General features: G+C 40.5%; 1 protein-coding gene across 4 annotated transcripts in view; it reads right to left on the bottom strand.

Annotated features, from left to right (window-relative positions):
- Positions 1-11311, bottom strand: part of vwc2l (von Willebrand factor C domain containing 2 like) — a 59604-nt gene extending 48293 nt beyond the window's left edge. Inside the window, exons 1-3 of one of the 4 annotated variants that reach the window (XM_072685451.1) lie at positions 10803-11311; positions 10373-10706; positions 7501-7898 (exon numbers count right to left, since the gene is read on the bottom strand). In XM_072685451.1, coding sequence (XP_072541552.1) covers positions 7501-7881 — 381 coding nt within the window. In that variant the 5' untranslated portion in view covers positions 7882-7898; positions 10373-10706; positions 10803-11311. Of the gene's footprint in view, positions 1-7500; positions 7899-9545; positions 9593-10372 lie in introns of those variants that run through there. The other 3 variants (XM_072685453.1, XM_072685454.1, XM_072685452.1) reach the window with 3 other exon arrangements.
- Between the last annotated feature and the right edge of the window lie 2039 nt (positions 11312-13350).

Genomic DNA, 13350 nt, shown 5'->3' with positions numbered 1-13350 from the left:
TTAACCTCCTAAAGCTACAGAAATAAAATCAGTTAGTAGTACAGCATAGCCTGTGCAATGTGATATATGAGCTTGGCATTTCTGAGGCCTGTAAAACTAATGCAACTAGACTTATTAGGTTGTAGCCTTTATAATGTCATGTCAATTTCATGCCAAATGCCTGTGTTCCAATTAGGGATGCATTGACATTGAAATTATGCACCAGTGGCAAAGTCTGATATTTTTCATGCACACGCATCTGTTGGTACTGGTACATTAATCCAGCAGAACCAAAACAGAGCTGTAAATTGGGTCTATTCCAAACCCCCAAAACTGTTACATCATAGTCTTGACTCATTATATATTTTTACATACACCCAGCCTACTAGCTAAAGCCTTTTGAGGCTAAAAGAAACAGCTGTCAGGCACAAATATGGACGGGAGACTAAAAAGGCGAAGAGTTGTCGCTAGTCAACTATGTGGGTATTAGCATGGGGAAGCTGGGGGTGCAGGTAAAAAGGATAAAAGCTAATGCTAAGCCAACCAGGGAAGGAAGAAGCAGTGACCAGAGAAAGGCCAAGGACCATCTCATGCCTTGGGGGAGCCGATGAATCAAGCAGATGCTAGGCTAAAAGCTAACCCAGTCAACTTGCTTGTCATTTCAGCTTTTCAGCACACCGCAGCAAGAGGACACTGGACATTAGCATCGTTTAAGCATTCAGCTCTTCTGTAGTTCAATAAATACATCAAATCTCAACATCCATCCAATGCGAATACGTTTCTAAAGCATTACCTGCAGATATCAGTACAATTCTGATATCATCATGCATCCCTAGCTCCAGTTCCTTATCAAGTTGTTCCATAGATTTGCTGATCTAATGTATTTATATTACTGGATGTAGAAAGCCCAGAATTCTGTTTATTTGCAGATTCAAGGTTATTTATATTTGTAAGATTCGCTGAAGGCTAAATCCAACGATACCAAAAGCAATCTGAGCGGTACACAAGTGCCAGTAAAGAGCAGTATAGTCCAAATGTATATTCATGGCTTATTTACTTTAGCTGTCCTTGCAGATATCAGAAACTGTATATAGTGAAGGTTAGGTTTGATGAAAAGGCATATGATTGTCCAATTATAGCTGTGTGGATAAAACGTGGAGATGACAAGGCCATCAGAAAAGTGTAGCATCAGCTGCCTTCACAATGAAGTGTAACAGCTTTGAAAAGGCTAAAGCAATCTTAACTCTATAGAACTTTGATAATCTAAAGCCTGTGAGAGTGGGCTAGTTTATCTTCATATGCGGAAATGCTGTTCTGTAGTAGCAAGGTCATTTAACAGACTCACTTTAACACAGCTGCCCAGGAATCTACTGTAAGATAATATCCTAATCATGCTGTATTTTCAGGACAGTTTCAGGTGGTTGTTTGAAGACGATTGTTTACTGGGAGGAATTGATTGTATTACTTCTGTATTATATGTGTTATGACCAAAAGCAGTTCTGCTGTCTTTTGTTTGTTTTATTGATGTAGATGTGGGTATATCAGCCATCTACCATTGGTCAAACTGGTTAAATCCTGCCTTTTCACCACCACTATTGGTCTACATGTACTTGCATCTACATAAACCATTGGTCAAACTGTTTAAATTCTGCCTTCTCACCACCACTATTGGCCTACAGGTACTTGCATCTACATAAACCATTGGTCACCACTGCTGTCCTGCAACTATTGATCCAATCACACATATCAATATGACAGTGTTATCATTGTACTGCTTAGTGTCATTACGCCATAATTTAGGGTGACCATATTTAATTTTTCCTTTTTTTTTCAAGTCAAAGTCAAACTCAGCTTTATTGTCAAAACTGCCATATGTATAGGACATAGACAGGATTGAAAATCTGTTATTCTCAGACCCATGGTGCAACAATAAACATCAAACATTTAAATAAACATTAAACATTAAATTACATGAAGCAAGAAATTATATTATACTCATTTGTAGGAATGTAGGTATATAAGTGTCTGTATAAATAAATAGATTGAGGTCCCTGACATTGACATCAGAAGTAAAGTGTCATATGCAGCAATGTATTTATGAAGTGTATAAATACAGTATATGTATGGAAGTCCTTGAAATGCCATAAAAACATAAAGTGGCATATGCAGCAGATTATAAATCTGGGTATGGTCAGTGCAAGTATAAACAGTAGTTCAAATTGGAGCTTATAGACTCTTAAAGTGACAAGTACACTGAAGTTGATGTAAAAGGAGGTTATTTGTTATTTATTATGTAAACCATTAGTGCTATTTATTAGTTTTGGTAAATGAGTAAATGTTTATGTATTAATGTTCATTAACATAGTTGCATGATTCTAGAGATAATTAAGATAATTGTGTGTCCCTAGAGTCCTCTTTAAAAAAAATGAAATATGGCCACCCTAAATTATGGCTTAATGCACTAAGTAGTACAATGATGAGTATAGATGAATAATGAGAGATCAGTACATAGAAATGACAAACCCTGAACCTCAAAAACTGTTGTACTTCCTTCAAAAGACAATCCAGCAGAACCAAAACAGGCCAATTCTAAAACTGTTACATAACAGTCTCGACTCGTTCTACACTACATGGACAAAAGTATTGGGACACCTGCTCATTCATTGTTTCTTCTAACATTACGAGTATTAAATAAAGGGTTGAGCCTCCTTTACTGGAGTAACTGACTTTACTGTCTAGGAAAGACCTTCCATCAGATTTTGGAGCATTGCTATGAGTATTTGATTGCATTCAGGGACAATAGCATTAGTGAAATCAGGATCTTGAATGACCACCATCCCACCGCATCAAGAACACCTCACCTCATCAATTCCTAACTCTTCCTAAAAGTTTTGGAAAAAGCACCATCTCCAGCCAATGCCAGGCATTAAGCATGGTGCCAACAGGTTCATGTTTATCTGCTCTAGAGAGTCCTATACTATTGGCAGTACTTCTCTACAGGAACTAGACAATCTGTGTGTCTGGGTGCATTTGCACATCTTCGTCAGCAATGAGTGCAACTCAAAGTAGCTGAATGCATTAGTTAGAAGGGGTGACCACAAACATTCAGACGTATGTTGTATGCTATGCTATGAGGCTCTTGTTAAATGTCACAGTGTTGTAAACCAGCCAGCAGAGCATAAAGCTCATCAAATTATTCAGGAGCCCACCATAAAAGGAAAATCAGTGTGTCAGAAGCAAAATAACATGGCTTGTAAAATTGTATGTGAGCATTTTTCTCTTACTTATTATTTACACATCAAACATTTAAAATATTCAATCGGTGCTTTCTATGGCACTAATGCTTCAGTTTAGTAAAGCATTCTACTATATATGTACAATATTTCTGAACAGTGTTGGGGTTTTACTTGATTCATTGGCAGTGGTAAAACAAAAGCTGTGCTTAATAGTGCCCTGAACTAACACACTATCCAAGAGGTAATAAATTAGCCCCAAGCTAATGTGCTAGCCATAAACTAACACACCAGTCATGAAATAATGATACAATACAACATGATGGTGTATTGTTAGACCACTAGCTTACATGCATCCATTTTATAACAAGAGCTACCATTTAGTTCTCCTAGAAACTAAACAATAAATTATTTTTTACTCAGGCACAGTTACATCACTGACTGGTCATTGAGGGGAAATGGAACTCTGGTGATCTGCCCCAGAGAACAAATCTGTGCTTCAGGGCCAAAGAGTCACATTCAAGGCCTTAAAGTGGTCATTTACCTGATCGAGTAAAGGTAGGTGGGTAGTAATTGTCGATAGCACAAGTCTGGGCTTCTCTTTAGCTTCCCTCAGAGGATATTGTTTTCATAGCTGTACTGAAATATATTCAGAGGCACAAATTTCTATTTACGAAAATGCTCTACACTCAGTTTATTAGGACGAATAGATTGTAGCTTCATCTTGATGGGTTAGAGTTTGTGCAATCCATCATCTAGCCATTACTTGTTGGTCAATTTCTGATCACATATCTGCTCTTGGCTGGATATTATGGGGTAATGGTCCACTTTCAACCTAGTAGTGATGCTGGCATATGTAAACATTCCAGCAACAATGATGCACCTCACTCTCCCATCCAGATAAAATCTGGACAACAATGACCAATGATGAGGGCAGCTGATAGATAGGTCTGCAATGCATATATATCAGTGAGGTAGGTCAGTAAAGTACACTAATAAGCCATAATATTAAAACCACTGGCAGGTGAAGTGAATAACAGTAATGATCTGGTTCCAATGGCTCATGACAAAGGTTGGCTATATTACACAGCAGTTGAACAGTCTGTTTGTGAAGGTAGTGTGTTAAGAGCAGAAACAATATGCAGGCATAAGAATAAGAGTCACTTTAACAGGAGTCATATTATGATGGCTAGATGTCTGGGTCAGAGCATCTCCAAAAATCCAGCAGGTCTTGTGGGGTTTTCTGGTATGCAGTGGTCAGTAACTTCCAAAAGTGGTACAAGGAAGGACAACCAGTAAACCAGTGCAGGCTCATGGATACACAAGTTGTATTGATGCAATTCATGAAAGCACAGTCTAACAACTTACAGGACTTAAAAGATCTACTGCTAATGTCTTGATGCCAGACCCCACTGGAAAGGTTCTTGTTGAGTTCATGCCTCGACGAGTAAGAGCTGTTTTGGTGGCACAATGGGGACCTTCACAATATTTGGCAGGTGGTTTTAATGTTATGGCTGTGAATTTGGCATCAACTGCTTTTAGGCCACAGCTGCTACTGTGTGGTTTCTTCAAAGACATCACTTAAAGAACCCTTTGTAGAACCTTTATTTTTAAGAGCATCAACCATCCTTCCAGAGAATACAGCTCCACTGCTGCACAGCTCAATGCTTGGGGGTTTTATACACCTCTGTAGCCCATGTCTGGCATTAGGCACGGTGCCAATAGGACAGAGAGTCCTATTTTGTTGGCAATATTTCTTTGCAGGGACTAGCTGTGTATAGATCTGTGTCAGCAATGGGTGCAACTTAAAGAAGCTGTCTGTGAACACACACACATATATGTATGTACATATGTATGTAATTCTGCCAATTCCAATATTCTGATTGGCTTAGAGTTGGATAACTCTAGCTGGTATTCATCAAACTAAAAATCTAAGAAAAATAGTGCCATCGGCTGTGCGGCTGGTTTGTCAATCCTTGCACGAGGCGTTAATGAATGAACTCGGGCCTCTGAAGAGTTTGTAGCAGGTAGGAAAACAGCTCTTAAAGCAGACATGCTGAATACTGATGTGTCTGTTTGAGCTTGACAAGTCTCTTTAGATAGCTGAGTTGTTGTTTTTTTCTTTGCACTCTGCCGGTATGATTGATTGGCTTGCCATCTCTCTGAGATCAATATAAATAACCTAAATTTAAAGCAAGGAGAAGAATGCTCACTGATGCACTCAGGAATCAAACGGATTGCATTGTCAGGTGAATTGTTTCATGTGACATGGACATAGATAGAGCTGCTGAGCTGCTGTTTGTTTTGACAGATAGCTCTAAAGAAATAGAGACGTTTGTGCTTGTGTATCAAATATTACACGCATTTCAGTGCTAGTGTAACATCTTGTCGTAATTGTGGTACTGCCATGACTTCCCAGTATACACTCTTAAAAAATAAAGGTGCTACAACACCATGGAAGGAACTATTTTTCTAGTTTAGCCAAATAGATGTTTGTGGGAAGAACCTTAAGGTTTAAAGGTTTAAAGAAGTGGATCTAAAGGTTCCTTACCACTCTTTTACTCCTTATATGGACCTAATAATTATTCTTCTTTGGCTTCGCCAAAACAATTCTGTTCTTGGCATGGAAGCAGCACAGGAACCCCGGCAGCATTAAAAGAGCTCCATCTGTGGTACATACACTCCTACCAATCCATATAAGCACACTATGCTTGAGCGAACTCTGTAGGAGCTCTTTTATCCCTGCTACGTTTTTACTATGTGGTCGTTGCCCAAACCCCATGCTACAGACTCCATGCTGTCCTACTCGTACCAGTTTAATCTGGTGGGCTGGACCCTTTAAGCGGTTTTTGCAACCCATATTGAGCCTAATTATGGGCTAACCTTCAATAGTAATTGGGTTTTTCATTTACAAAAGGGCTTATTGGCTTTACTGCACATAACAACTTGAAATTCTATTGAAAGCATGCATAAATACTTTATTGTATTTGATGAGGTTGATGATTATTTTTATTTTCGTTGTGCTTGCATGGTTAGATAGAATTTTTTGAGGCAGTAAATGATGATATTGTAGAGTGCAGCTAGGGCACATGTCCTGATCTCTATCTCTGTTTTCTATCTGTCTGATGTAGAACAACATCAACTTGCAATGCTGAAATCATACTTTTTGCCTAGATATAACCAGCTTTAGAGATATTAAATCAGCTACCTGTCATTCTGCATCCCACCTGTACAGCACACATTTTGTGTATACTACTCTAATACACCTAATTCAGCTCCAAAAGGGCTTCATCATTAGCTGATGGAACTCAGTGCAGGTGAACTGTTTTTTTTTAATCCCTAAGCTAATTGCAAAGAAGGGTCATATATAGAGTAAATAGTAAAACCTTAACTCTGCCATCAATCAATCAGTAAAGCAATTTTCATTGAAGACATTGAGAGTCTTCCAATAATAGCACTTAAATATTTTGTCAATCTGGTGTCATTAATTAAATCAATGCCATAATCCCAGATGCTGCATTAATGACTTATTTAACATGATATACAGTAATAAATGCCCCATACACTATAAAAAACTACAGTCAGATCAATTTAACATGCAGTAACTGATTGAAGAGCGTTTTTTGACTTAACTGAACTTAGCTGAGCTTCTCAGAATATGAGAAGTATTAATTCTCAGAAATCATATTTTTATGTCTGCATCTCAGTTTGGTCAACAATGCAAGTTGAGCCTCAAAAACATTAGTAAATGCTCTGCAGCTGAAACTCATTAAATACTGTGTAAGGGAAATCTTCTTATTCTCAGACTTCAGACTTCTGTCTGTATGTAGTGTAATTTCACAGCTCTAGACCGGCCCTACAGTCTAACTGCTGCTAAGTATGAAGTACTTAAGTCATAAGTTCAAATCCCAGCAAGGGTTTAACGCGCCACTGTCAAAAGCCTCCCAGTCTGGGGATGTCATGTGATAGGAAAGAGTTCTTACCTGCCGGCAGGAATAAACAGTAAACAGATTGAAGGGGAGGAGCCACAGACTAAACATCTCACACAGTATTTAATCAGTTTCAGCTGCAGCTCATTTACTAATGCTTTTGAAGCTCGACTCAGTGTGTATTGTTGATCAAACTGAGATGCAGAAGTAAAAAATGTGAGTTAGGAGGACATTTGACTAACCTGAGTTAACTCAAAAAATGCTCTGTAACCAGTTTCACTGTATCATGTTTAATGAATCACATTGGCTTGGAGTTCATTCATCACTGGGGAGTCATTAATGCACAGAGAGTGTCTTACCTTGAACTCCTCCAGGATTTTGTACGTCTTCCCTCTGTATTCACAAAAGTTCTTGACCTCCTTGCACTCCGGGCAGCAGCCATTGTGCTCCACCTTGGTGCACTTGGGGTGTATTTTGGGGCACTCAGGCTGCTCGCACACTGGCCCGTCCTCCGTGCACACGCACGGGCAGTTCGAGTGTCCCGGGAAGAAACGTTCGCCGAGCTTGTAGACAAAGCCACTGTCGTCCACGCAGCCCTTCCCCCTGTAATCGTCGAAGAGCACGTCGTTGCTGGCCCCCCGCTCAGCCTCGGCCTCGTCCGCAGGGTAGTCCTCGGCCTGCAACACAGCGGCATTCACGGCCAGCAGCACGATACAGGCAGCAGGGAAGAGAGGGCCCATCCTTCGCCGTGGCTGTCCTGTTTATTAGTGTTATTTTTCAGAAATCAATTACAAAACAAACAAGGCATTAATGATGGATGGACAGTAATCAAGAACACTGCTTGAGTAATGGGTCTAAAAAAGGTTTCTTTGGAATGATGCCAAAGTACAACCTAGTTTGGTTACTTCAAGAATATTCCAGTGAAGGAATCTTTATTAAATATATTTTTTTATCTGAGAGATGAGTGAGAAGAACATTTAAAGTTTACAGAACCTTCATATACTTTCTTTTCCAAGGGTACTTCAAACGATGCATTAGAAGAACCATTTTGGGTTCCATTAAGAACCATTTTCAAGTGAAGTATATCTGTGAAGAACCTTTCACATATTACATACGCCCATGTAATGGTTCTTTACCAATTTAAACATTGTTCTTTGTGGAATCAAAAATGATTCTTCTATTGCATTGCACAAGAAAGCCTTTGTAGAACCTTTATTTTAAAGATTGTATTGTAAAGCTTGGAATTCAATGTGTTTCCTAGAACTGTACTGAATGTCCAAACCAAGAACCATTTAGAAGCCTTTATTATTAAGAGTGCAGAACACACTACACTAATAGTACCAATGTCCTAAATTTCAGAGTTCTAGGTACGTTAAGCTTGGGAAAAGAACTTGAAAAAATTCAACAGTTTGTAAATATGGAAATGTTAATTTGTTGATTATGGAGACTCCAAAGCATCAGTTCAGAGGTTTGGTTCTGCTGTGCAGCTGAGAGCACAGGGGTGGTTTTACCTCCAGATGGTGAACGTGACGTGAATGGCTGAGATCATTGGACCAATTCCAAATAACCATAAACGCAGAAGTGCTCAGAGGTTAGCAGCAACAGGTTCAACACCAATGGTTCCATGTGTACAAGTACCCTCTATTATAATCACTGCCATGAAAAAAAACATTGTATCTCCAAAGCAACTTCAGGGGAGAGAGAACAATCCTTCTTACAGTCAATGGAAGGCAATGTAAAAATATTTGATTCCAGGTCATTATGAAGCATTTTAATTGGTCTATTCATCATGGAATCGTGATACAATGTAAATAACAACTGCCTGATTTCCAGTATGTCAAAAAAAGGAGAGGAAAAAATGAAAATACAAGGCTTTTGCATGACAACACTTATACACCTCTTCGAATATGGTACCAAAAACGGGTCTCTGACTTTTAACAATATTTACAATTTATAACAATTTCATTAATTCAAGGTTTTTTAAAGAACCACATACAAGCAGAATCATATTCTCATTATTAGGTTCATGAGAAGCTTTAATGTAGTTGTCATGGTTCTGTATGGAATCATTAATTCTACTAAAATATAAAGTCTAAAAATGTTGGTTCCTTTACACTCTTAAAAATAAAGGTGCTTCAGACGCTTCAGTGTGTGGAGAACCTTCAAATCATCCAAAAGCGGTTCTTCTATGGCATTTAAAGCACCTGTGTTTTTATCAATAGGTGCTGGATATTCTCAGTACTTCAGAACTTCCACTGCAGCGATTTAGTGTTAGAGTTTTTGGTCATGAAGCATTCAGGGTTGGTTTTTGGCAGCTACTTTTCTTCTTCCACTCAAATCAAACCAAATCATCTCCTTGAACTCTGACTTTCACTGGAGGAGGCATTCTGACTCTTCTACCCACCTCTGATCAGAAGTGATTGAGCTTCGTGTGGGTGCTGAGTGCTGAGGGTGGGCTGTCAGAGCTTCTGTTCTTTCCAAAAACGCATATCAGCTCTTCCTATCTGAACACCCTGCATCAGTTCCGTGTGTCCTCAGTTATAGAGTGTTATAGCGTCAGTATGCATCGTTATGATACTGCTAGATATGGGCAGAATAAAGCGCGTGCCTGTAGAGAAGGCGTGTGCTGTTTTTGAAGAAAGGTAGAGGGGGGTGCGTGCGTGCGTGCATGCGCGTGTGTATGCCTTATCCAGTCTGTTTTAATCCCCCTATTCATGGAGGGCGAGACTCTAAACAAACGCAGAACCCAAACGGCCCTCCAAAAACAGCGGCAACAGCTGGAACAGCACAGATAGCACACTAAAGGAAGGCGCCTCACGTCTGGGGGCGATTGGACTCCAGTGCGCAACACGTCGCTCTGTAGTTCGTCTCCAATCCCGGAGAGCAGCGAGAGCAGGTCTGCAATGGTCGAGCCATCAACTCCAGCAAACTCCTGACAGCTTGGAGTGAAATAAGACGTGGGAAAAGGCCACGTTTTTTTTTTTTTCTGAGTCATTGAAGGGAGCGCTGTGGGATCTGCTCCAAATGCTCCTTCGCTCGTGAGGCTGCGAGGAATTAGGCACGAGATGGCCAAACATGAAATAGGGGTTATAAATGAGGTCTAGAAGCCTACAGCAGACATGGATTTACCCATGCATGGGTTTTCGAGCTGAGCTTTACTAGTTAGAGTAGAGGGTGAGGTGCTAACTTTTTGTTTTTGATGTAAAACTGAATACAGAGCATTTAACTCACCGTGATGAAACGTCTGCTTCCACTTTGTTGCAAGGAGAGGCACAAAAAAACGAGCTCAGAGCACCTTGGTGTGATGAATGAAGGGAAAATAAAAATAATCACAACTCCAATTCTAACAGCAGGTTTAAAGGAGAAAAAAGGACCAGCTTACTCCAGCAGCAGCAATAATCCCAGCGTCTGGATTCAATTTTTAGATGTTTAGAAAAGGATCTCTCGTCATGCCCCTGCCTCGGTGTTCTGAAAACGACTTGGGCGATGAAATATCCAGAAATGTGTTGGACGTAAACATATTTATCCTTTCCCGGTCATCTGAGTTAAGTGACCGCTCGTGCAGCTGTGCAAAAAGGGACAAAAAAATAAAAGCATAAAAAGATCCAAGAAAAAGAAGAGAGAAATGATTATACTTCCCCCTCTGGTGCTGGCTGATTACCTAGTCATCCGCGGCGATGAGTGGAATTTCAATCAACTTCCAAATGCTGCAAGGTGCGCGAGGAAACGCCATTAGGTCTTATATCCAACCATCTGAGAAGCGAGATTAAAGATCCCCAACGCACGAGCTGCAAAAGCGCACGACGCTCGAGCCAAAGTCATTACGTTTTCCAGCTTGTAATGCGAAGAGAAGTTGAGCTACGGAGCCGGAGATGCTCGGCGCCCCACACACGCGTGCACGCGCACACACACACACTCACTCACTCGCACACACATACAGACATACACACACACACACATACACACACACTCACATTCACTTGGTGGAGAAGAAAAGAGCAGCGTCAGAGACGGAGCTGATAAGTGGAGAGAAGGGAGGAGGAGGAGGAGGAGGAAGAGGGGGGGAAGCAGCAGGGCGTGAATTCAGCACCGCGAACAGCGGCGGGTTCAGAACCGGAGCTGTCCGCCAGGCAGACCCAACGACGCGGCGTGTTGATTCAGCACCGCGGACAGCGGCAGACGCAGCAGCTGTGATGGAAACTACAGCGTTGACTACAGGGCTGCTCCAGCACCGAGGCAGTGGCGTTTTAACGTTTAATGCTTTTAGTTCAGAAACCATCAACATCAACAGCTGGAGCTGTAATGACTGCACATGTTGGGTGTGTGTGAATGTAGCACCATGGACAGGAGCACTTTCAGCATTGTACTAGCATTGACATCTTTAATGTCATGTATAACAATATGCAGCGTTGTAGCTGTAGCTGGTCAGCGGACAGTCTAATCTCAGACACAATGTAGCCTCAGTTTTTGTTTAGAAATTCAGCATCACAGAGAAGGATGCTTTCAACATCAAAGCCTTTTCAACACTGCAGTTGTCTGGTTGTGTAGTGTCTGATACACTAACTAAATGTTCCGTGTCTAAATTCAGCAACACAGAATTATAGCTGTTAGGTGATTGGTCTGATAATGCAGTCATTTTTGCATGTAAAAGCGTAAATACTCAACGTATATTAAATATTATGTGGATAGATTCAGCCCCACCAACATTGTAGGTCTGTTTTTTCAGTACTATGGACAGGGGCGTTGTAAATACCCCAGCTGTCCATTTGTCAGTCTAAACTAAATTGTATATGAAATATTTGGTGTACAAATTCAAATATCAGCACCACAAGTTAGTATATAGATGCTGCACTGAAGACACAGCATCTATATGGTTCGAGGTATGATAATGCAACTAAAGACTGTTTTGTTTTGTGTCTGTAAATCCAGCACCACAGCTTCATAGCTGTCTTGTGATAGGTCTGTAAAAATGTGAATACTGTGGCTGCCCAGTTGTTCAGTCTAAACACAACACTTTCTAAATGTTATGTGTATAAACGCAGCACCACCGACATCATAGGTCTGATAATGTGTTTTTTTGCATCTAGTGAATTCAGCACCACGGACAGGGGCACCGTGAATACTCTAGCTGTTTAGTTGTCATTGTAAACACAACACATATTAAATATTTTGTGTAGAAATTCAGCCCCCAGGTAGGAAAGCATTCAACAATGCAGCTGTCTGGTTAGCATCTGATAACACAACTCAATGTTTTGTGTCTATAAATTCAGCTCCACGCAGAGGGAAGCTTGGGCAATTGGCAGTTTCACAACACTGACTATAAAAGAACCAGAGTCTTAAAGGCAGTCTTAATATCTCTCCTCTCATCATATAACACTTTCCCAAACCATGCCAGCAGGGCTCTGTGATATATGTGCGTGCTCTACACTTGCCCTATTGAGCTAGCATTTTTGCTCCATTAAAAGAAAGCACACCCACCTCAAATAACAGCCAAATGTGATCAGTGACTCAATGACAATTTTAAACAATATGGAAATAAAAGACATCTCTTATATGACTAGCTGAAATCATCATGAGAGAACTCATGCAGAATTGATTTACAGAGGATAGCCCATAGGGGCCACTGCTTTACTGCATTTGGAGTTGGCAGAGCGAGGATACCTTTTGTAGAGCAGGGGATCATAAGAGATACTTTAAGTGAGATTAGGCTTGAAAAGGGTGAAAATGGACTTTAAAAGCCACAGGCAGCACACATTTAAAGGGCTGGATGATCCCTCACTGAACACTGGTGCTGGTAATCATGGTATTTGATGCATGTTTAGGTAGAGTTCAGATCATGTCATTTATCAGCTGTTTTCTGGACTAATCCGATATTCAAATCCATCCTGTTAAATGAGTTCAGATGGAAAGCATTGCTTTGGGCTGCTTTAATTACCCAATTTTCTGCCTGGGGAGAGCACCATAGGTTTTCAAAAATCTATGAAGCAGGACCAATCCAAACTAACATTGACACGGCCCAAACTGATATTGACGAAGCAATAGAAGCCGGTTATAGAGCATCTTAGATGGCTTCTGAAGCACACGGAGGATATGAATCAGCAGGTGTGTGTGTGTGTATATGTGTGTGTAGTTGCTTTCACTCTTCACCGCACTGAATGTATGGTGAAAATCCCTCAAAATGATAATGACAGCCCACCTGAACCTCATGC

This window comes from Salminus brasiliensis, chromosome 8, assembly GCF_030463535.1.
Source record: "Salminus brasiliensis chromosome 8, fSalBra1.hap2, whole genome shotgun sequence".
NCBI lineage: Eukaryota > Metazoa > Chordata > Actinopteri > Characiformes > Bryconidae > Salminus > Salminus brasiliensis.
Note: the sequence above shows the minus strand (reverse complement) of the source record. Positions and strands in the feature narration are given on the sequence as shown.